The sequence below is a fragment of the Bufo gargarizans genome, chromosome 8 (assembly GCF_014858855.1).
Source record: "Bufo gargarizans isolate SCDJY-AF-19 chromosome 8, ASM1485885v1, whole genome shotgun sequence".
NCBI classification, from domain to species: domain Eukaryota; kingdom Metazoa; phylum Chordata; class Amphibia; order Anura; family Bufonidae; genus Bufo; species Bufo gargarizans.
In genome coordinates, this window is record NC_058087.1 from 119,623,717 (window position 1) to 119,649,101 (window position 25,385).

The 25,385-nt window shown below is 43.7% G+C and overlaps 1 protein-coding gene across 1 annotated transcript in view; it reads left to right on the forward strand.

Annotated features, from left to right (window-relative positions):
• LOC122945306 (ATP-dependent 6-phosphofructokinase, liver type) overlaps positions 1 to 25,385 on the forward strand; it is a 378,493-nt gene that overhangs the window by 100,894 nt on the left and 252,214 nt on the right. Inside the window, exon 6 of the mRNA XM_044304347.1 lies at positions 18,367 to 18,411. Coding sequence (XP_044160282.1) covers positions 18,367 to 18,411 — 45 coding nt within the window. The remainder of the gene's footprint in view (positions 1 to 18,366; positions 18,412 to 25,385) is intronic.

Genomic DNA, 25,385 nt, shown 5'->3' on the forward strand with positions numbered 1-25,385 from the left:
GGCTGATGGGGGGCATATGAGGCTGATGGGGGGCATATGAGGCTGATGGGGGCTATATGAGGCTGATGGGGGCTATATGAGGCTGATGGGGGCTATATGAGGCTGATGGGGGCTATATGAGGGCTATATGAGGCTGATGGGGGCTATATGAGGCTGATGGGGGGCATATGAGGCTGATGGGGGCTATATGAGGCTGATGGGGGGCATATGAGGCTGATGGGGGGCATATGAGGCTGATGGGGGGCATATGAGGCTGATGGGGGCTATATGAGGCTGATGGGGGCCTATATGAGGCTGATGGGGGCCTATATGTGGGGGTGGGGGATTATCAATATATGTCATATAAAGAATGGTGGAGAGATATTACAGGTGTAGGACTGACATAACAAGGATATGTAGCAGAGCTAGGTATGCGCTGGTATATTCTCAGTGATTGGTGAGGTGGGGATTATCAATATATGGCATATAAAGAATGGTGGAGAGATATTACAGGTGTAGGACTGACATAACAGGGTTATGTAGCAGAGCTAGGTATGCGCTGGTACATTCTCAGTGATTGGTGAGGTGGGGATTATCAATATATGGCATATAAAGAATGGTGGAGAGATATTACAGGTGTAGGACTGACATAAAATGGTTATGTAGCAGAGCTAGGTATGCGCTGGTACATTCTCAGTGATTGGTGAGGTGGGGATTATCAATATATGTCATATAAAGAATGGTGGAGAGATAGGGTAATACACTGATATGTGGCTGAGTTGAATATGCACGTTATTACTCTAATGTAGTACAGCTCTAATGGTAACAAATCTGCATCTGTGCTGTTCAGTGATTTTTTTTTTTATAGGAGACGAATCATATGGATACTAGCAGACATGCATTTGGGCTGCAGTAAATTACAGTTTCTGCTGCACAGATAGGCTTTGGAATAGATATGAAAACTTTTATGTGTAGTTAGTATTCAGGTCATCTAAATGGTAGTCAATAAAATCACTGACCATTGCTCCACGGACTGATGTGAGTCCACAGCAGGAGAGATAAGCTTCACAGACACTTCCTGGTGCCAGCCAGACTGGTGAGTCATACTTTTCACATGAACGAGCACGTAGGACTCAGCTCTCAGTGTGATGTCATAAGGAGGCGTGGACAGGCTTCAGTCTAGCTGCCTAAGCCCGCCCAGCCTTAGAAACAGAAAAACAGGAAGTGATTTGTGAAGTAACTGCAACTCTGGCTGATTTTGCAAGATGGGAATACCCCTTTAAGTTTATGAAGAGTTACTGATCATAGTTTGCTTTATGTACTGTAACTCCATGACAATATTACGCTTTTATGCATCTTAGATTTAAAGAACTTGTTTTATGTAAGAGACACTGATGTATTTGTGCATAAATAATTCCTTAAAGGGGTATTCCAGTTTTTTTTTAATTTGTATATACAGTAGGGAATCATGCAAAATTGTAATATATATTTATTGAAAATTCTGCATACATACCTTTTATTTTATTAGGCAGTTGACCCCTATATGCAGTAGAGTGGTATAGAGATATGCATCAGCCCTGTGTAATGTATTCATGGCCTAACTAAAAAAACATGGCACCAGTCATGTGATGCTCTTCACATCATGCAATCCCTGACGTTCAGTAAGCAACAGTGTCACATAACATATATGTTTTGGTTCAGCACACGGGGCACAGCCATGTGATAAGTAAATATAACTAGTGATTTTAATAATTATTATTATTAAAGTGCAATGCATTCCATGGAGCTGTATATATGAAAAGTGGAATACTTACATCATAAAAAACAATTGCAAGTCGCATGAACAAGAGAGATTAGAGAGTTAGAGAGATTATATAGGAAACAGAGGTAGGTAAAGATAAGATACGGCGTGTGACTATCTTTTTTGGTGGCAGTGGAGGACCACTGACAGAAGCCAAAGGAGGAAGTAAGTGCTAGACATTTAGAGGTAGCGGAGTGTGAGTGTTAATGGGGATGTTGAAGTCACGTATGACGATAGTGGGGATGTCAGCAGAAAGAAAGTGTAGAAGCCAGGTGTTGAAGTGGTTGAAAAAGATGGTGGCCGGGCCTGGGGAGGTGGTAGATAACAGCCACTTGGAGGTTGGAGGGAGAGTAGATGCAGACCCAATTACTTCAAATGAATGGAGGGTGGCAGTGGAGTTGAGCTTTATGGGTTTAAGGGGTTGAATACATTTGTAGAAGGAGATCGATAGTGGGAGCTAGATATGATTGTGGGAATTTTCTGAGGAGGGCCAGGATTTGGAGTATATATCATCAGCAGTAAGGAGTAGGAAGAGAAAGTGTTAGAAGGTGGAAGTAGGAGAAAGCATGAGGTGGCTGTGTATGTTTGGAAATAAAGGCTTTTAGGTTAATGACCAAGAGGCCACATAGGTGGGTAAGAAGAAGGAAAAGATAAGTAGTTCCTTGCTGGATGTGGGTGTATTTTGGCAAGTGTAGAAAAATAGGGGTGATAAATGTGATAAGTAGAAAGATTGGTTGCAATAACTATTTCTTTAGTCACATTTGGGTCTGGTTCGCTTCTGGTATAATTCGATATGTACACTTAGAGTTGCACTTAAAGACCAAGGTTTGAAAGTCCTAGTGACTTAACGCCTTAAGGACACAGCTTTATTTCACCTTAACCACCTCCCGTCCGCCTATAGGATATAAACGTCCGGGAGGTGGATCTCTATTTCTGAATGGACGTTTTAAAACGTCCGTTCAGAAACTGCAGCTGCACGCTAATCGTGCAGCTGCTGATCGGGTTGCCCGCTGTCAGTGACAGCAGGGCAACCCTTAGAGAAGGCAGGGACAGTGCCCAGGTGTCCCTGCCTTCTAGATCGCTGCATACACAGTGCTCACCGAGCGCTGTGTATGCAGAGCAGGAAGCGCTATGCGCTTCCTGTTCCGGCCCGGCGGTCATATAAGCGCCGGAACCGGAGAGTGCAGGAGCTGTGTGAGGTCTTTCACAGACCTCGATCAGCCCTGCACTGAGGCTGTACAGCTCTGTATTGCGCTGTACAGCCTCTCTGGGGGGTGTATTTTTCTTGTAACTAGGGCTACTATGTCAGCCCCAAGTCTTGTATGACCTTATGGGGGACAAAAAGTGTACAATAAAAAATAAAAAATAAAAAAAAGTAAAGTGTTGAAAAAATAAAATAAAAAAAAGGTTTCACATGAAAAAAAAAAAAATCCCTAAGTAAGGAATAAAAAAAAAATGTTAAAAATAGAAAGAATAAAATAAAATAGACATATTGTGTATTGCCGCGTCCGTAAAAACCAGCTCTATAAAAATATCACATGACCTAACCCCTTGGATGAACACCGTAAAAAAAAAACAAAAAAAAAAAAACTGTGTCAAAACACGCAATTTGTAACCCTAACATCACAAAAAGCGCAACACCAAGTGATCAAAAATGCATATGTCCCACAAAATGGTAGCAATAAAACCGTCACCTCATCCCGCAAAAAATTAGCCCCTACATAAGAAAATGTCTCATAAAATAAAAAAACGATAGCTCTTAGAACATGGAGACACTAAAACATAATTTTTATGGTTTTAAAAATGCTATTATTGTGTTAAAGTGAAACAAATAAAAAAAGTATACATATTAGGTATTGCCGCATCGGTAAAAACCAGCTCTATAAAAATATCACATGACCTAACCCCTCGGGTGAACACTGTAAAAAAAAAACAAAAAAAAAAAACGGTGTCAAAACAAGCAATTTTTGTCACCTTACATCACAAAAACTGCAGCACCAAGTGATCAAAAATGCGTATATCCCACTAAATGGTACCAATAAAACCGTCACCTCACAGCCCCTACATAAGAAAATCTCTCAAAAAATAAAAAAAACTATAGCTCTCAGAACATGGACACATTAAAACATGATTTTTTTGTTTCAAAAATGCTATTATTGTGTAAAACTTTAATAAATAAGAAAAAGTATACATATTAGGTATCGCCACGTCCGTAACAATCTGCTCTATAAAAATGTCACTTGACTGAACCCATCAGGTGAACGCTGTAAAAATAAATAAATAGAAACTGTGCTAAAACAACCCATTTTTTGGTCACCTTGCCCCATAAAGTGTTATAATGAATGATCAAAAAATCATATGTACCCAAAAATAGTAGCAATTAAACTGGCACCTTAACCCCTAGTTTCCAAAATGGTATCACTTCTTGGGAGTTTCTACTGTAAGGGTGCATCAGGGGGCTTCAAATGGGACATGGCATCTAAAAACCATGTGGAGTTCCTTTTCTTCTGCGCCCTGCCGTGTGCCCATACAGCAGTTTATGACCACATGTGGGGTGTTTCTGTAAACTGCAGAATCTGGGTAATAAATATTAAGTTTTGTTTGGCTGTTAACCATCGATGTGTTAAAGAAAAAATTTGATCTCCATTTTCCTTTAATTCTTATGGAACACCTAAAGGGTTAACAAAGTTAGTAAAATCGGTTTTAAGTAACTTGAGGGGTGTAGTTTCTACAATGGGGTCATTTATGGGGGTATCCACTATGTAGGCCCCACAAAGTGACTTCAGACCTGAACTGCTCCTTAAAAAGTGGGTTTTGACAATTTTTCATAAAAATTTTAATAATTGCTTCTAAACTTCTAAGCCTTCTAACGTCCTAAAAAAATAAAATGACATTTCCAAAATGATGCCAACATAAAGTAGACATATGGGGAATGTTAAGTAATAAATATTTTATGAGGTATCACTTTCTGTTTTAAAAGCAGAGAAATTTAAATTTAGTAAAATTTTTGGTAAATTTGGGATTTTTTTTCATAAATAAAGGTGAAATATATTGACTCAAATTTATGACTATCATGAAGTACAATGTGTCACGAGAAAACAATCTCTGAATGACTTGGATAAGTAAAGGCGTTCCAAAGTTATTACCACATAAAGTGAGATATGTCAGTTTTGCAAAATTAGGCCTGGTCAGGAAGGGGGTAAATGGCCCAGATGGGAAGTGGTTAAATAAGGACCAGGCCATTTTTTGCAAATCTGACCAGTGTCAATTTAAGTGGTGATAACTTTAAAACGCTTTGACTTATCCAGGCCATTCTGAGATTGTTTTTTCGTCACATATTGTACTTCATGACACTGGTAAAATGAAGTAAAAAAAATCATTTTTATATATAAAAATAAAATAAAAAATTTAGCAAAAATTTGTAAAAAATTGCTAATTTCCAAGTTTAAATTTCTCTACTTCTATAATACATAGTAATACCTCCAAAAATAGTTATTATTTTACATTCCCCATATGTCTACTTCATGTTTGGATCATTTCGGGAAAGATATTTTATTTTTGGGGATGTTACAAGGCTTAGCAAATCTTGAAATTTTTCAGAAATTTTCAAAAACCCAATTTTTAGGGACCAGTTCAGGTCTGAAGTCCCTTTTCGAGGCTTATATAATAGAAACCACCCCTAGAAACTACACCCCTCAAGGTATTCAAAACTGATTTTACAAGCGTCATTAACCCTTTAGGTGTTCCACAAGAATTAATGGAAAATAGAGATAATTTCTAAATTTCTCTTTTTTGGCATATTTTCCATTTTAATATATATTTTTTTCAGTTACAAAGCAAGGGTTAACACTCTCAATATTTATGGCCCTGATTCTGTAGTTTACAGAAACACCCCATATGTGGTTGTAAACTACTGTACGGGCACACGGCAGGGCGCAGAAGGAAAGGAATGCCATACCGTTTTTGGAAGGCAGATTTTGCTGGACTGTGTGTGTTTTTTTTTTTTTTTTTTTTTTTTTTTTTTTTTAATATACACCATGTCCCATTTGAAGCCCCCCTGATGCACCCCTAGAGTAGAAACTCCAAAAAAGTGACCCCATTTTAGAAACTACAGTATAGGGTGGAAGTTTTTTTGGTACTAGTTTAGGGTACCTATGATTTTTGGTTGCTCTATATTACACTTTTTGTGAGGCAAGATAACAAGAAATAGCTGTTTTGCCACCGGTTTTTATTTTTTATTTGCAACATTCATCTCACAGGTTAGATCAGGTTGTCATGGACGTGGCGATACCGAATATGTATACTTTTTTTTTTTAATGTAAATTCTACACAATGATTTCATTTTTGAAGCAAAAAAAAAAACATGTTTTAGTGTTTCCATAGTCTGAGAGCCATAATATTTTCAGTTTTTGGGCGATTACCTTGGGTAGGGTATGATTTTTGCGGGATGAGATGACTGTGTTTTTTATTGGCACTATTTTGGGGTGCATGTGACTTTTTGATCGCTTGCTATTGCACCTTTTGTGATGTAAGGTGACAAAAATGGTTTATTGAGCACAGTTTTTATTTTAAATTTCTTACGGTGTTCATCTGAGGGGTTAGGTCATGTGATATTTTTATAGAGCCGGTCGATACGGACGCGGCGATACCTAATATATATCCTTATTATTTTTATTTATTTATGTAAGTTTTACACAATAATATCATTTTTGAAAAAAAAAAATCATGTTTTAGTGTCTCCATAGTCTGAGAGCCATAGTTTTTTCAGTTTTTGGGCGATTATCTTAGGTAGGGTCTTTTTTTTTTTTTCTGCGGGATGAGGTGACTGTTTGGCACTATTTTGGGGTGCATATGACTTTTTGATCGCTTGCTATTACACTTTTTGTAATGTAAGGTGACTAAATTTTTATTTAGCACAGTTTACCACAGTTTTTTTTTTTTTTTGGGGCGATTGTCTCGGGTAGGGGCTCATTTTTTGCGGGATGAGGTGACTGTGGGCAAACGCCTTTTTGATCGCTTGCTGTTGTACTTTTTCTGATGTAAGGTGACTAAAAAAATGGTTTATTTAGCACAGTTTTTATTTTTTATGGTGTTCATCTGAGGGGTTAGGTAATGTGATATGTTTCCCCCCCCCCCCCTATTTTTTACCAATTTTTTTTACACTTTATTTGGGGAAAATGACGTTTTTGTTTATTTTTACTTGAAACTTTTAATTTTTTGGGGGAAAACTTTTTTATTTTTTCAACTTTTTTTTCTCTTAATTTTTTGTCCCATTTTGGGACTTTTGGGGGTCTAGTCCTTTATAATGCATTCCAATACTTCTGTATTGGAATGCATTGGCTGTATCAGTAATACTGTGTGTATTACTCATACAGCTTCCGGGCCTATGAGATCCAGGGGGCTGGATCTCACAGGCACGTCACAGGAAGGCAGCGTGATGCCTTCCTTAGACATCGCGCTGCCTTCCATGCCATCGGGTCCCCCCTACAGCCGCATGGGGACCCGATTGCACCGCTGTCGCCGCAACTTAGAAAAGCCGCAAACAGAGTGTCTTTTTTTTTTACTATTGATGACCTATCGCCAGTATAGGTCATCAATATCAGATCAGCGGCAGCCCCACGATCAACTGTTTAAAGAGAAGGCAGAACTCGTACGAGCGCTGCCTTCTCTGCTGTGTTTACATGCTTGCCAGAGCAATGGCAGTGGTGAGCAGGTGGATCTTTTAAAGGTCTGCAAATTATTTTTTTTATAGTTGTACCATATTTTCTGGCCTATAAAACTCGCCTGCCCATAAGACACACTAGATTTTAGAGGAGGAAAACAAGAAAAAATATATTTTCCATCAGACCTCCAATCGGAACCCCAGTATTAGGCTCCTTTCACATCTGCGTTGTGCTCCTTTCACATCTGCGTTGTGCTGTCTGGTTTTGAGATCTGGGATAGGGTCTCAAAACCACAGCACAACGCTTCAGTTCTGTCCCCATTGTTAATGGGGACAAAACTGAACAAACTGGAACAGAGTGCATAAGAATGCATTCCATTCCGGTTTGTTCGTTCCCATGCTGGACACAAAACCACTGCAAGCAGCGTTTTTGTGTGCAGCATGGGAAACTGAACAAGCCGGATCCGTCATAAATCATGTAAGTCAATGGTATCATCGTTTTGTAATGCTGAAAAATAGTAATCTGTCCATCCAGTTCAGCCTGTTATCCTGCAAGTTGATAAAGCTACCATTGACTTACAATGGTTTTCGTGCCGGTTTATTCATTTTTGATATATGTTCTAAACGGATGCAGGCGGACAGCAAAATCGCAGATGTGAAAGTAGCCTAAATCAGATCGCAGACCAGACTCCAAATGTTAATCAATCACCCAAACCTCAGAACCGCATTCAGACTTCAAATCTGAGCTCCTATGTCAATTAGACCTCCGCTCAGACACCCAATGTTAATCAGACCTCAGATATGATTAAAAAAAAATAAAAAATCTATTCACCTCTCCTGAGATCCAGTGCTCTTCCTGCCGTACCGTACTGTGATCTGACTTCACACAGAGTGAGGTCACAGAGTGTGCCTACGTTCTGACGTTGTGCGCAGGTCACAGCACAGCTTATGACTCCAGCAGGAGAACCTCAGAATTGGCGAGTACAGACCCAGCACAAGGAGCACTGCATTCACCGCTCCCCTGTTCGTTTGTACTAATGACCGCTTCCATAGAGCTTATTAGTATTCGCCCAATAAAACACACTGACATTTTTCCCGCACTGTAGGGGGAAAAACAGAGCCATAGTTCAAAAGTTCTCTTTCACACAACTCATAGTGAAACTCAAATCATTTTGCAAGCAAGTTCAATCAGTTTTGTCTGCGATTGCATTGAGTGGTTCAGTTTTTTCCACGTGGGTGCAATCAGTTTTGATGTGATTTTCACGCTATTGGGGAAAAACACCTGAAGATTAACGAGCAACATCTCCTAGCAACCATCAGTGAAAAACACATTGCATCCGGATAGATTGTGTTTTCCACTGAAGCCCTATTCACTTCTATGGGGTCAGGGCTGCTTTAAAAAATGCAGAATATAGAACATGTTGCAATTTTTTCCTGAACGCACAAATGATGTGTGAAAAACCACAAATGTGCACAGACCCATTGAAATAAATGGGTCAGGATTCAGGGCGAGTGCAATGTGTTCATTTCACATGGAAAACTTGCTTGTGTGAAAGGGGCGTTAGAGTACATAGAGCACCGAGTAAGTCACAAGCATGAACAAATGCCATAGTAAGATATACTAACCAATGTAAGGGATATTATATAGTGTGGACTTTGGGGGTCATTTACTAACCAGAAATGCGCCTATAATCTATTACTTTTCCCTGCTCTCGCCAGGTCTAAATAAGTGGGCATGGTGGGGAAGAGGACGGGTCGTTAGACTCGTCTCATTCAACATTTTCTGCGCCTGGTTTAGGTGTATAAAAAAAAAAGTCTAAATGTAAGACCGCAAGGAACCAGTCTTAATTTAGAAGCGATGGTGGATCCGCTGAAGTTATGTAGAGGTCGGCGGCCAGCTATAGGGGATATTAATACAGACGTCTAAAACGCCAGTCTTGATAAATGTCAGACACCCAGTGATCTGTTATTGATGGCCTAATGACTGGGCCAATTTTCAGTTTCAGTGTTTTTTTTTTTAATCCCTGCATTCCAAGAGCTATAATTTTTTACTTTTCCATTCACATAGTCTTATAAGAGTTTGTCTTTAGAGGGACAAGTTGTATATTTTAATGGCACTTTATCTTGTACTTGTGATGAGAAAAAAGGTGAAAGTGGAAAAAAGGCCCCCGCAATTTTTGCGCTTTTTTTTTTTTTAACAACGTTCATTATGTGCTAAAAGTTACATGACAACTGTATTCTGTGGGTCAGTACGATTATGGCAATACCAAAAATATATGGGGTCATTTTATCAAACTTTTGTAAGTAGAACTACAGGTTGATAAATGACCCAAATAGTTTTTGTTTTACTACTTCAAAAAAAATCAAAACCTGTGGAAAAAAAAAAATGCTTTGTATCAGCATATTTTGACAACTAAAACGTTTTTTTTTTTTTCATCTACAGAGTAGTGTGAGGGCTTTTTTTTTTTTTTTCTGTGGAGTGAGCTGTGAGCTTTTTTTTCAGTACCATTGTGGGGCATCTGCAATGTTTGAACACTTTTAACCCCTTAGTGACTAATGACGTACTGTTAGTTACCACATTATGACGTGCACAGTACGTCATGAGATGAAAGTGTCACCGACCTCTAAACAGGTGCTACGGACAGTAGAGCTGTCCAGGCACCCTGTAGGGGACCAATCACAGCGGTCCCTGCCTTTTTGGATCTCTGATTTGTCAGTCAGATGAGCGGGACCCCCATAATCATCAGGGTGCTGACCCCCCTCGTCCCCACAATTATTCAGGATGGTGAGCGGTAGTAGATTGTCAGCTGTAACATGCAGCTGACAGTCTACTGTAATGGCCGACATCGGTGCTGGCACTGTCGCCCGTTTAACCTCTTTCATGCCGCGGTCCGTAGGGACCACTGTATAGAAGGGGTTAACAGGGAGGAAGCGTCCAGGCTTGCCTGACATTTTCCAATATACGCACATTTATAATTAGGTAAAAATGAAAAAAATAAAATACCCTAAACATGTTTGGTATTGCTGTGTCCTTGACAACTAGCTCACATGACTTAACCACACAGGTGAACACTGTAATAAAACCGTGCCAAAAGACATTTCTTTTGTCACCTACAATCACAAAAAATAAAAAAAAGCTATGGCTCTCAGACTATGGAGACATTAAAACCATTATTTTGTTTTGTTTTAAAAATGCTATTGTGTAAAACTTAAATAAGAAAAAAAGTATACATATTAGGTATTGCCATGTCCGTACGACCTGCTCTATAAAAATATCACATCACGCCGTAAAAATAAATAAATAAAAAAAAAGTGTTTTTTTTTCGTCACCTTTCTTCAAAAAGTGTAATAATGAATGATCAAAAATTCATATGTACCAAAAAATGGGACTAATAGAAACTTAAACTCGTCTGGCAAAAAATAGGCCCCTGCACAAGATTATCGGCAGAAAAAAAAAAATGGCGTTCAGAAAATGGAGACACAAAAACATCATTTATTTTTCACAAATGCTTTATTATGTAAAACTGAAACAAACACACAAAGTAGACATATTTGATATCATCACATTTGTAACAACCTACTCTATAAAAATAGTACTAACCTGTCAGATGAATGTTGTAAAAAAATAACTGTGCCAAAACATCCATTCTTTGGTTACCTTGCCTCACAAAAAAACATAATATAGAGCGATTAAAAATAATATGTATGGAGGGGGCGTGGCTAACTGCCGACATGAGCGCACGCACTTGGACTGCTCCATGCCCCGTATAGAATCCTGCACCATCCTGGCATACTGGCCACCCTCAACACCGAGTGGCAAGTGCATAAGAGGAGGAGAAGATCTGGGAAGTCGGCGATGGGTCCCAGCAAAGCGCAGTCAGTGGCTGAAAAGGCAAGAGGCACAAAATGGTGCCGCCGCTCCTGCTACACCGTGAGTGGCAGTCACGCGCGGTCAAGCAGCGCAGCAGTCAGAGGCGGAAGGTACGGGGGAGCCTGAGCTAAAACCGTCTCTGATCAGCTTTTAACAGCGATCTCTACATGTCAGACCTCACTTACTTGCAAAATAGAGGAAGTGAAGGTGGATGTGGACCTGGGCCTGCTGAGGCAAGATGTGCAGCAGCTCAGGGAGTGAGTGCGTCACACAGAAGACAGGGTCTTTGCTTTAGAAAATCTTAGAAAGGTCTGTGGGCCTATGGCAGCAAAAGTGTGACGACCTTGAGAACAGAGCCAGATGCAATAACGTCAGAATCCTGGGTCTACCAGAGAGAGCAGAGGGCTCTGATCCGGCCACTTTCCTCTAACTTTGGTTCAACGCGTAGTTTCCTGAAGCGCCATTTTCTAGCGCCTACGCTGTTGAGAGAGCGCACAGGGTTCCCACCAGGCCTCCCCCTCCAGGAGCTCCCCCAAGGCCCCTGCTGGCGTGTATGCTTAATTGAAAAGATAGAGATCTTATCCTGAGTCAAGCAAGAAACAAGCGTGACATCAAACATGAAAGTGCGAATATATTATTTCCTGAGCTACAAAAGAAGAGAGCCAACTTCATCTCAGTCAAGCGACGACTACGCGATTTAAACCTACAATATTCCATGGCTCATCCGTCACATCTTCGGGTGATAGATGGAGAAAAAAAAGTTTTTTTTTTCCGTTGATCCAAAGGAGGCGGAGGAATGGATCTCCAAGAGACCAAGTCGCCCAAGACCTCATTGATATTACTGCCGCCGCAGAAGTCGCAAGTATTTTGTTTGCACGGTTACACTCGCCTGCTAGATGCGCTCCGCTGACTTTTAACATCATTGTCCGGGAATAGGGAGAAATTATCTTTATTCTGCACTAGTGAAGCATTTGTGTCCATAATACTCTACTTTGATATGGCGGTGGGATGCTGCCTTCTTCCTTCCCTTCCCCTCCTTATCTTATCCACTTTTTTATTTTCTCCTTTTTTTTATATCTCTATATGTGCACGCAGTATGAAACATTATTTTTTCTTGTTTACTACGGGGCCGAGCAGATACCTGCATAGGTTTAACACCATATTGCACTATGCAGGTCTCCGGTAACTCAGCCACACTACAAGATGGCAGCGATGTCATCATTTACAGGTTTACTCATTTATCTGTTGCACTACAGTTAAGTTATACACTGTTTATTCTGTAAAGGGCATGGTACCCAAGTTAGCGCAGAGGGTATATGAGAGCAGGTCCAAAGAAGAGGGTCTTTATCTCTCTGATGTTGGGGTATTGATCCATTTGAAGAATAAGATGTCCGATTATAAATGGCAGATTTGAACGTTGTATCCGGGAATATAGAACAGGGAATAGAATTAGGAAGCCATGGGTTCAGTGGTCTCTGAATGCGTACGAGTCGACGCACTCCAGAGGAGTGGCTATACTGCATTCATCAATTGTGCTCCATATATTGTGGTCAACATATACAATCCCCCCCCCCCCCACTACTATAACCATATTCCAGGTGGCGATGAGCTTTGCGGCGCAGTATCCCAATGCATGGGTGATTTTAATGTAGTGATGCATGAAGATATGGATAGATTTCACTCAGGAAGGGGAGAAGGTGATTCCACTCAACGTGTCACCGTCCTTTCTAGAATGATTAAGGAACTGAGATGGCTAGATATGTGGAGACTGAAACATAGTGGTGATCCTGAAGCCAGACAAAGACCCTCTGGTATAAAATTCTTACTAGGCTATTGGCTACTAGACTGAACAAGGTAATCGCCACCAGGGCCGGACTGGCCATAGGGCAGACCGGGCATTTGCCTGGTGGGCCGGGCTGCCTCAGGGTTCGAGTCGAGGGGGAACGGGTGGGAACGGCGTTCCTGCACTTTTTTTATGGCAGGAACGCCATTCCCAAAGTTTCAGGGCAAAAGGACCAGGAAGCTGTGAATGCTTTGTACTCACTGCTTCCTGGTCCTCGGCTGTCGGCTCTGCAGGCTGTGCACAGGAATGAGTCGTTGTCACATCACGCTGTGCGCAGCCTTCACAGCACAGCCGACAGCAGGAGAAGAGGAGCGTCTGCGTCCAGGAGCAGGAGAGGTCAGTGTTTTTTTTGTTTTGTTTTTTTTTCATATATTATGCGCTGTGGGGCTGATGAGAGGTGCTGTGGGGCTGCTATGAGGCATCGGGCTATCATCTGAGGTCTGATTGGGGGTCATTCATATTGGGGTCTTATCTGAGGTCTTATTGGGGATCTTATTGGGGCTGTTAGCTGAGGTCTGATTAACATTGGGGGTCTGATTGGTGGTCTGACCTGAGGTGTAATGAAATTTTTTTTTTTCTTATTGTCCCCCTCTAAAACCTGTGTGCGTCTTATGGGCCGGTACGTCTAATAGGGCAAAAAATACAGTACTTGCTCCAGCTGACCTCCCCTGCCCTTTGCGAACGCCGCGCGCTGTGACATCACGCGGAGGTACTTGGGGGTGAGTTCCCACACTTTTTTTCCCAGGAATTGACCCCTGGTTAGCCTGATTGTGTTCGGCCAGGCACGGCCTCTATTCCATTTCCCGGGCACAGCCGTTATGCCCTATGCACATGTTTGAGGTAGCTCCTCCCTCTCATTGCCCTGCTCAGAGGCCGAGCAGGCAGATGTAAACGAGCTGGCCCTGCCCCTCAATTGTGCTTCTGGTTTTGGCTCCGCCCCTAGACTGCAAGGGGGTGGGGCCTGTTGGGGGTCATGTGATTGGGCTGCTCAGTCAAAAATGCCCGGGCCTATTTTTTTGTCCCAGTCTGGCCCTGATCGCCACTATAGTACATAAAGATCAGTCAGGTTTCATACCGGGCAGATTGACATTTGATAACATTAGGAGAGCGCAGGCCATCTCACAGATAGGAATGGCAGGAGATGAGCACTGGGCCCTGGCATCGCTAGATACAGACAAGGCTTTCGACTCAGTGGAGTGGATGTATTTAATAGAAGTGTTAGAGAGCTTTGGCTTTGGCCCTAAGTTTATTAAGTGGGTGGAGATACTATACCAACTTCCCAAAGCAAGCCTATTAGTAAATGGGTCGCATTCAGAGTCTTAGAGGCACTAGGCAAGGGTGCCCCCTATCACCGCTACTGTTCCGCATAGCGATAGAACATCTCGCCCTCAGAATCAGACAGGATCAGGTTTTCAAAGGTGTTAGCATGGGAGATAGGATTGATAAAGTGGGATTATATGCGGATGATCTCCTTCTCTTTATGGATGAACCTGAGACTACGCTCCCTAGAGCGATTGAAATAATAGAAAAATTTGGGGAGTACTTGGGTTTGCACATAAATTGGATGAAATCCGCAGTTATGCCCCTATGGACACATATGTGGCCCTCACAATACTGCAATTTACTAGTGGTGGACCACTTCAAGTTCCTGGGGATTGTGATCACCAGAGGCCCCCAACTGGCATATTCTTTAAATATAGCACCCCTGGAACCCTTGTATACTGATAAATTCAGAATGTGGAAGTCCTTACCGTTATCAATCATGGGGAGATTAAACCTGGTCAAAATGATTATTTTGCCCAAGGGTCCATCTCCTGGCACACGCATGCACGCCGGTACCGAAGGGATTCTTTGGTCGCATTCATTCACTGGTGGCAAATTTTATCTGGGGAGAGTCTAGACGTAAGCTATCCCTTAATGTTCTGTAGAGATCTAAGGTGGAGGGGGGAGCTGCCATGCCTGATTTTTTTTTCCCCTATATTACCTGGCTGGTCAGTTGAAATTCTTAACTCCTTGGATCTCAGTATCAGAATTGCTGAACACAGACTACTACCTTAGGGAATATTTACACATGTCTTCCCTATGGCCAGTACTGGAAGAGTCACGTTCCGCCCCCACACGTCTGCTCCCTATACATAGATTGGCTCATCGGGTATGGAGTGCTGCTAAGATGCAGTCATTCAAAGATCTCCCGGATGATATTCCAATATGGGATAACCCCATGTTTACTCATTTGAGAGAATTAGAAAGGGTGAATCTGTGGAAATCCCATGGGGTTCTTATCCTGCGAGACCTATATGTTGAGGGCACTCTGTGCTCCTTCTCACAGATGCAGGAGGAATTCGAGCTACCTCAGAATTTTTTCTTTAGATATCTGCAACTGAGACACGCACTAACGGCTCAATTTGGGGAAAGAGAACAAAACATCTCAAAATACCCTTTAATAGGAATTCTAAGATCACAGGTCCCAAGGGGTATAATTTCTGTGCTTTTATACGCACCTGCTCAATAATCTAATGCTGTTGAACCCCCCTCGCCATTGAAGGGAAGGGGAAAATCTCAATACCTTCTCTGACAGCTGATGACTGGAATGAAGCCTTGATGGCTCAGATGAAGGTCTCCCCATCAATCAACAACAGGTTGATCCAGTTGTTTATTTTGCACAGAAGCTACCTCACGCCCACTAGATTACACAAAATGGGCAGGCTACCAAACAATAGATGCCATAGATGCTTACAGGATAATGCTGACTTCTGGCACCTCATGTGGGATTGTATGTATTTAAAAAGCTTTTGGAGAGCAGTGATGGAGGTATTGACAACTATGGTCCCTTCTGCAGTACCGCTTCGCCCTAATGTTTGTGTTCTGGGTATATTAGATGAGGAGATCTGGGGACATTATCACAGGGTATTCTTCAGTGAGACTCTGTTCTTCGACCGGAAAAGCTATTGCCTTGAGATGGATGGCTGATAGAACACTCACACTAGGCCAATGGAAATCACTGGTCAACCACGCTGTGAGTATGGAATAAATTTTATTTTTTTCACAGAAAATGCCCACAAAAGTTTCACAAGGTGTGGGGAGGGTGGTGTTCATCTCCTTTAACTTTACATAATGCATGCATGTACTCAGTAGTTGATATGGTTCATGCGCCTGCTGTATAATATGCGGATTTCGTGCTCTGGATTGCTGCTTCACTATATCTGCTGATTGCTTCTTCCTGTTCGAGACTGGATCTCTCTTCATGTGGGATGCAAGGTTTTAGAGATATTTCATGATGTCAATGTATCCCTTGCGTGGGATTTAACCCTGCTTGATAATGCTGTAACTTGCCTTACTTGTTAAACTCCAATAAAACGAGTTTAAAAAAAATTAAATCATATGTACCCCAAATTAGTACCAATTAGGGTTGTTTTGAGTAGCGAATTTTCGATACCCATTCAATACTTTTGTCTGGTATTGACCTCTATACAGGGATTTGACATTTTTCGATACTAGGATGCACTACTGCACAGTCTAGTATCGCAGAGCATGGAGAGTGCTCCTGTGTGCATGATCAATGCCTTTCCGTGACATATGGCCCGCTCACGGACCATATGTCTCGTAGGGCATACGGTCGTGTGCAAGAGGCCCAAGTAAAACAGAGGCATAAAACATGATGTGTCCCCACCCTAAGTCTCAGGGGAACTTGTAAGTGATTGGTGTGGTTTGATTAGATCGGGGTGCACAGCCACAGTTTACCTGCCCTGTGCTGTTGGACAGAAAAGCAGCTGATTGCCCATGCGATTTGCAGATTGAGTCCCCGGTTGCCAGTGATGGAGGAGGAGAAAGCAGAAGCAGTTCATTACCTCTTCTGCCGTCATAGTGCATAGTGCTTGGTGAAGAGAAGAAGCGACTATACCAGTTCCTTTATTGGGCCCGACAATCATATGATCAGGGTTTGTCAAGACCCAGCAGTTCTGCCCTTGAGACAACCACCGATCAGCTCTGTTTGTGTATAATGCCCCCACAGTGGTCTGTTTTCCCCTGTAACTGGTGCTCCTTTGGGAAAAAAATAAAAAAAGTGTAAGTATACCCCCAGAGCAGGGGTGTAACTATAATTCATAGGGCCCCACGGAATAAAATAAGATGGGACATGTAGTGTAAGAAAATTTAATACAGCATAAATTCAGCACAGGGAGTCTAATTGGAGGACCAAGGGAGACAGTTGTTATTGATTATGGCATCTTTGGGCTCGAATGACTGAGACCAGTGTTATCTTAGATCCTGGTCATCACAGGTGGGAGTCCCCTGTATTACACAGCCGGCACCTGCCTACTGTTGAGTCGGGTCAGCTTGTGAGTCACTCCATGCATTCACCACACACCAATGACGTACATGTACACCATTTTTCATTTTTTAGTCAATGCTCCTGTGTAGTGAAGAAAGTAGAGGGCCACAGCAGCATATCCAGCAATTCTTCTTTATTCAATCGATCACCTCACAACAAGGCATAAAAACAGCAGCAACGTTTCGGCTAAGAATAGCCTTTATCAAGCATATTTTACAACTAAAAACACAGCATATAAATCCAATATACTGGTACCACCCACAATTATAACCATCCAATCGTCCGTGATGCTATAGATCACACCTACCTAGCATAGGATCACAATGCCATTAAATCACATTTATCAGCTGTTACAAATGTGTATCGATTGTAATCACATATTCACCTGTGTGGGGTTATGGCGTGTATAGCCGAAACGTTGCTGCTGTTTTTATGCCTTGTTGTGAGGTGATCGATTGAATAAAGAAGAAATGCTGGATATGCTGCTGTGGCCCTCTACTTTCTTCACATGCCTATGGATCGCATTGGATCTGTGATCTCCTGCCCAGCTATTGCATGACCTCCATTATTGCTCTACACAAGCCGCATGCTGTGCTGCTCCTGAACATATTTATTTTCCTGCTCCTGTGTAGTGGGACTGAACTGCTGATGGTGTGTAACCACCACCAGTGGACACAATAGATGGAGGTTCTCAAGAGGAAGGTAAAGAACACCACAGTACACCACAGCCGTTTTAAAATCAATATTTCAACACAGGACCAATATATGCTTTTGCAGCTTGCATGTGTTGCATTGCTTCATATTTTTCTGTATTTGTTTGCATTCCTTTATGATATTTTCATCATTTAATACAGCAATGTTGCCTTTTTTTTTATTGTAGCCACCAGAGGACATTTGTGCTGGAAGTCATGGGAAGACACTGTGGGTAATAACATAATTGTTGTACATCTCATTCATATATTGCATTGATCACACTTTTTTAAAATATGATATTTTATCATGTGTAAAGCTCTTGATTGTTTAGTATCTCTTTTATTGTTTAGCACTATTGGTTATTTAGTATAAAACAACAATGGCAGTCTTTTATCAAAGACCAAGCATAGGCCTCTTCAAAAATTCGGCGCACCCTCTGGCAGCCCATGCTCCTAAATTGAAATCTGCTCTAGCCCCTAGGTGGAGTAGATGTAAATCGTTGTTACGTCAGGAAACTGACGTAAATGTTAGTAAATTTGCCAGGGCTGGTCGCCTCGCCTTAGATACACCCCAACCCCTACCCAGTGCAGTTGGCAGTGTAAAAATGATGCATGCAACAAAACAGGGCTGTGCCACATGTTCATGCCAGTTTTTGGCGTAGTTGGTCATAATAAATAACTCCAATAGAAGTTCACCTGACAACAGACCTGCAAAGAAGAAATATAGTATATGACATGGACTGCGTTAAAGGCACCCTTCCCTAATACCTGGCTGCACAACTTTTGACAATAATGACAGTCTCCAAACGTTTATGTACGTATTTAACTGCCTCTGACCGCCTAACGCAGATCTGCGGTCCGGAGGTGGCAGCGCTGCGCACAATCACGCATTGGTGCGTCATCTCGCGAGATGCGAGATTACGCGCTTAACCGGCCTGCGCATGCGCAGTGTGGGCCGGCATTTCGTCAAGGGGGGGTCGCGTCATTAGCTTGCCAGCCAATGATCGCGGTTGGCAAGCTGATGATTTTTAAAAAATCCAATCAGAAGCCACATAGAAGATCATATTAGTAAATATGATCTGTTATATGGCTGCCCTGCTCCTCTGCTGGTCCTTTCCGTCGGTTGGATCCAGCAGAGGAGCAGGCTTCACAGTGAGTACACCAAACACTAGCCCCAGATCACCCCCTGCACCCCAATTAACCCTTTGATCACCCCTTTGATCGCCCCTGTCAATCACTAGTGAAAGGAAAAAAGTGATCAGTGTAAACTGTCACTTTTTTTTTTTTTTTCTCACTGGTATTGACAGTTAGGTTTTAGGGATAGTTTAGGCCCCTTGGTTAGGTAGTTTAGGGATCAGTTAGCGCCCAGCCCACCGCACCGCAGTCACTGATTCGCTGATTAGCGTATCGCTAATCAGCATTTGTACTTTTATAGTATCTGGAAGTGATCAAAACTGATCACGGTCAGATCTATAATTGTATTAGTGTCACTTTAGTTCGCCCTCCACCCAAAACGCAGTGTTGGCCTGATCGGTCGCCCACATGTGCGTTCGCCCACACCCGCCCCACCGCAGTGACAAAAAAAATATATTTTTTGATCACTGCACATTCACTTTACATGCGCTGCGGCGATAAAAAAAAAATCAGTTTTTATCAACCGCAGCGGCCTCCGGTACTTCGCTAGCCTCCCATTTGTAAGACAGGCTTGCTTTTTTCCCCCTCACCCATGACTGCACCCAGTGCGACTCAGGACCTCCCATCAGGACAGGAAACCTGAGAAGATAAAAAGGAACACACCTCCTCCCAACACCAGTTCACCCCCACGCCGACATGCCCTGGTTAAAGATGGCGCCCGCGCGTCTAAGCGCTTATGCGCATGCGCGGGGCCGTCCTTCAGGGCGCTGGCTAATGACGTTGGGGGGGGCGGAGCATTCTCCCGACGCGCAGGACCCGGAAGTGAGGGCCGAGGTGCGTCTTTTAAACTTATAAATGCGGCAGCAGGTGCAGGCAGCCAGCGGGGCACAGGTTTTGTGCTGAAGTAGGATCCAGCTGGAGCATGTCGGACCCTACTGATGGACGCGCTGAACCCCTGGACCCCTTGAGGCCTGCAAGTCCGGTATTGGCCTAAGGACGGGGAGAGGAAGATTCACTGGGTGAGAACATTCCTTTTTTTTTTTTTACTAATAAGGTGTTTCTATCTTAGATTCCCAAGCCTCCTAAAAAGTCAACTTCCAAATCCAAGCACAAGGAGTGTGCAGACTGTAAGACGGCCCTATCTGCATCTTATCAGAAATCCCTGTGCACGGCTTGTATAGACAAGCTGGTAGCGGAACAGTCCCAGACCCTTACAAGATCTATGAAGTCCCTAATCAAAGCGTCCTTCAGGGCGTTCAGTAAAGGCCGTGCCAGATCCCCGGGTAAAGCCACGGAATATGATAGCATGGAAATGGACTCATCCGATAGTGAAGCCAGAGAATCCGGACAGTTAGACTCCAGTAATTCAGACTCCTCGGACGAGGAATATTCAGGGAAGTCCTTTTTTTCACCTGAGGATACGCAGCCGTTACTAAAAGCGGTCCGGGCAACTATGCAACTGGAGGACATTAAGCAGACCAGATCAGTTGCGGATCAGGCCTTTCAGGCTCTAGGCCCTAAAAAGCATAGAGTTTTTTCGGTACATGAGAGCATGCAGGCGATTATTAAAAAGGAGTGGAAGAATCCTGATAGAAAGTTCTTCATACCCTCCTCGGTTAAAAGGAAGTACCCCTATGAAGAAAAAGTGTCCTCAAGTTGGGATAGGGCCCCTACGGTGGACGCACCAGTCGCCAAGATTGCAAAAAAGTCTGCCCTCCCCTTCGATGATTTAGGCTGTCTCTCGGACCCATTGGATAAAAAAGCGGATATATATCTTAAACGGGCTTGGGAGACGTCGGCCGGCAGTCGCAGCCACTTGGGTTTCCCGGTCGCTGAGACTATGGATCGACCAGCTAGAAACGCACCTTAAAGAAAAAAGGCCTAGAGAAGAGCTCCTAGCCTCTCTCCCCTCCTTCTCAAAAGCAGCTGATTTTTTGACGGACGCCTCCACTGATGTGATGCGCTTTTCCGCCAGAGCCTCTGCTATGACAAATGCGGCTAGAAGGGCTATCTGGCTTAGATCCTGGAAGGGTGACCAGGGATCCAAGGCCAGACTCTGTGCCCTTCCGTGTGAAGGTGACAGGTTATTTGGGTCATCTTTAGATGACATACTGGAGAAGGCCTCTGACAAAAAAAGGGGATTTCCCGTCCCTCAGAAGCCCCCCTTTTTTCGTAGGCCCCAGCAGAGTTTTAGGAGACAGAGGGGCAAGCCCTATGATAGGAAGGAAAGGGATCGGTTCCAGAGGAAATCTAGCGGCTTCCTTTTTAAAACCCAGGATAATAAAAAAGATAAGCAGCAATGACGCCAGTCCCCAGGTTGGGGGAAGACTCTCCTCCTTCCTCCCGGCCTGGTCAAAGATCACCCAGAACAAATGGGTTTTGGGAGGGATAGCAGAGGGATTCAGGCTTTTTCACCCGCACTCCAACGCCTAAAGATCCCTTAAAATCCACAGTGTTAGAGGCAGAGGTTCAGTTGTTATTGGACAAAGGAGTCGTTTGTCACGTTCCAAAAGAAGAGGAGGGCAGGGGATATTACTCCCCACTCTTTCTGGTAAGAAAACGCAATGGGACTTTTCGGATGATTTTAAATCTAAAACAATTAAACAAGTTCCTGAAATACAAAAGATTCCGGATGGAGACGATAAAGACAACTATAGACCTACTATACAAAGATTGCTGGATGGCAAGTATAGACTTAGAGGATGCTTATTACCACATCCCTATTCATCCCTCCTCCCAAAGGTATTTGAGAACGGCAGTCCAAGTGAGGGGCCAGTTTCTGCATCTCCAGTACAGGGCCCTCCCGTTTGGGGTCTCACAAGCCCCGAGAATTTTTACAAAAGTTGTGGCGGAGATGGTGGCATTCCTCCGATTGTCCAGGGTAGTGTTAGTACCCTATCTGGACGACTTTTTGTTCATAGCCCAGACAAAGGTACAGTTACAGACGGATCTTGTCCTGGCATGTTCTCTATTGAAGGATCTGGGATGGAAGGTCAACCGAGAAAAATCTTGCCTAACCCCCTCTCAAAATTGCATATTTCTAGGGATGCAGCTAGACTCCACGGCTCAGAAAACATTCCTTCCGCAAAAAAAAGAAGGTAGTTGCAATAAAAGAACATGTTTGGATCCTGTTCCGCTCCTTCCGATGCTCCATCAGGAAGGCGATGACAGTGTTTGGGCACCTGACGGCCACAATTCCCGCCGTACCGTTTGTTCAGATTCACACAAGATCGTTACAGTGGGATATCTTAAAGACATGGAATGGTCTCCCACAGACGCTAGAGGAAAAATTTCATCTCTCCTCCAGAGCAAGGTATTCCCTCCTATGGTGGACATCCGAGAAGAATCTTTCGACAGGAATGCCCTGGTCCTTCATAGAACCCATACGGATAACAACAGACGCCAGTCCGTGCGGTTGGGGGGCCCATTCAGATGGGAATTACTGGCAGGGAAGATGGGATTTAAGAACCAGAGCCTGCACGTCAAATTACAAGGAGCTCAAGGCAGTAGAAAGGGTTCTAAGAGTGGCAGTTCCAGATGTCTTAAACAAAAAACTGGTCTTTTACTCGGACAATTCGACGACGGTGGCCTACATAAATCATCAGGGCGGAACAAGGGTACCATCCCTAATCTTCCTCTGCCAGGAAATTTTCCAAATAGCAGAAGACCGGAACCTGCTCCTATCAGCAGTACATCTGAAGGGAAAAGAGAACACGGTGGCCGACTTCTTGAGCCGAGTGGAACTCAACCAGGCAGAGTGGAGTCTGAACGGAGAAGTTTTTTCCCAGATTGTCTTAAAGTATGGGGCCCCAACTATAGACCTCTTTGCTACCCGGAAGAACAGGAAGACGGAGAGGTTTTTCTCTTTAAATCACACAGAGAATCCTACAGGGGTGGACAGTCTGGCCCAGGACTGGAGCCGGGGACGCGGCTACGCCTTCCCACCTATGTCTCTAATTCCACAGGTGCTGAAGAAGGTGAGGAGGGAAGGAGCCTCTATAATCCTGGTAGCCCCGAAATGGCCCAAAAGAATCTGGTACTCCGCCCTGTTAAATCTAACCAGAGGCCCCCCCTGGATGATCCCTCCCAGGGAGGACCTCCTTTCCCAGGGACCAGTATGCCATCCCAATCCGGAGACTCTCCAGTTGGCAGTGTGGAGTCTGACAGGGACATCTGGTTGAGGAGAGGGCTTTCTAACAGAGTTGTTTCCACCCTTCTAGGCGGCAGGAAAGCTACAACAGCCAGGAAGTATAATAGAGTTTGGAATATCTTTGCTTCCTTTCTAGGGTCTAGCCCCGATCCATTTAGCCCTCCAGAAATACCTAAGGTCTTGGACTTTTTACAGGCAGGTTTAGACGAGGGACTCAAGGCCTCCACCCTAAAAGTACAGGTGTCGGCTTTGAGCTATTTTTTCGACTACCAGTTAGCAGTCCATCCTTGGGTCAAACGTTTTCTTTCTGCCGCGGCCAGGATCCATCCTTCTGTAAGACCCCTTTCCCCCCCATGGGACCTGAACAGGGTCTTGACAGCCCTAACTGATAAACCATTTGAGCCCTTGTTAGAGATCCCAATTGACATCCTGACCATTAAAATGGCCTTTCTCCTGGCAATTACCTCTGCTAGGAGGATCTCTGAGATCCAGGCCCTCTCAGCACATCCATCTTATACTGTCATACAGGACAATCAGGTAGTAATCAGGCCCCTGCCCTCCTTCCTTCCCAAGGTAGTCTCGGATTTTCACAGGAGCCAGGACATAGTGCTACCTTCTTTCTTCCCTAACCCTTCCAATAGTAGGGAAAAAAGCTTTCACTGCTTGGATGTTAAAAGATGCCTGTTAGTATACCTTGATGCTACGGCTTCATGGAGGAAAGACGAGAACCTTCTTGTTCAGTTTTTAGGGGGGAATAGGGGTAAAAAAGCATCCTGCGGGGTTATTGCCAGGTGGGTGAAGAAGGCCATAACGAAGGCTTACATCTCCTTGGGTCTTTCCCCTCCTTCCGGGTTTAGGGCCCATTCCACTCGCTCAGTGTCTACCTCTTGGGCGGAAAGGGCTAATGTGTCTTTAGCCCAGATTTGTAGGGCAGCTACTTGGAGTTCCCCACATACCTTTCTCAAACATTATAGATTACAGCTCCATTCTGACGCCTCATTTGGGGAGAAGGTCCTTCAAGCTGTGGCCCCCCCCTAGACGCTACTTATAGTCTATCTCGCACTGGGTGCCGTCATGGGTGAGGGGAAAACAACATTGCTTGCCGGTAATCGTTTTTCTCGATACCCATGACGGCACCCGATAGTTCCCTCCCCATATATAGATGTATATACAGATATATTTATATAAAGTTGTATATAGGATATCAGTCAGGTCTATATGAAATAATATAGATAATAAAAAAAAAAAAAAAAGGGGGTCTTTAATCCCTTATCCCTTCTCTCCGGAGAACAATTTATTTCTTCCACTGGTGTTGGGAGGAGGTGTGTTCCTTTTTATCTTCTCAGGTTTCCTGTCCTGATGGGAGGTCCTGAGTCGCACTGGGTGCCGTCATGGGTATCAAGAAAAACGATTACCGGTAAGCAATGTTGTTTTCTTGGGTAGTTTCAGGGAATACCTCTAAATTTAGTTGCCCAAATGTCAAACGGGGTATTCTTCTGAAGAGGCCTACAGGCTTCTGACCCAGTCGGATCAGGAATGGGAACACTCATCTGACGAATCTAGTGGGTCAGAATATGAACCTGTAGAAAGCAGTGGCACTCTGACCCAAAGTTCGGACGAGGAGGCTGAGGTCCCTGATAGCACCAGACGTACCCGGCCCTGTGTCGCAGGATCCGCTTCAAGGGCAGCAGAGTGGGGCTGGCGCTGTCGGATTACGTGGTGAGGCATACACCAGCAGCGCAGCCCTCCCTGGACCTAGTACCAGCACTGCTGTAGAACATGGTGAAGTGGCGAGCACCAGAAGGGCAGTTGAAGCTGGTACGGTGGCACGAGCAGTAGTTACCCCGTCGCAGCCACCGCAAAGACGGGCCCGTAGACCCCCTAGAATCCCTGAGGTGCTGGCAAACCCTGATTGGCAGTCCC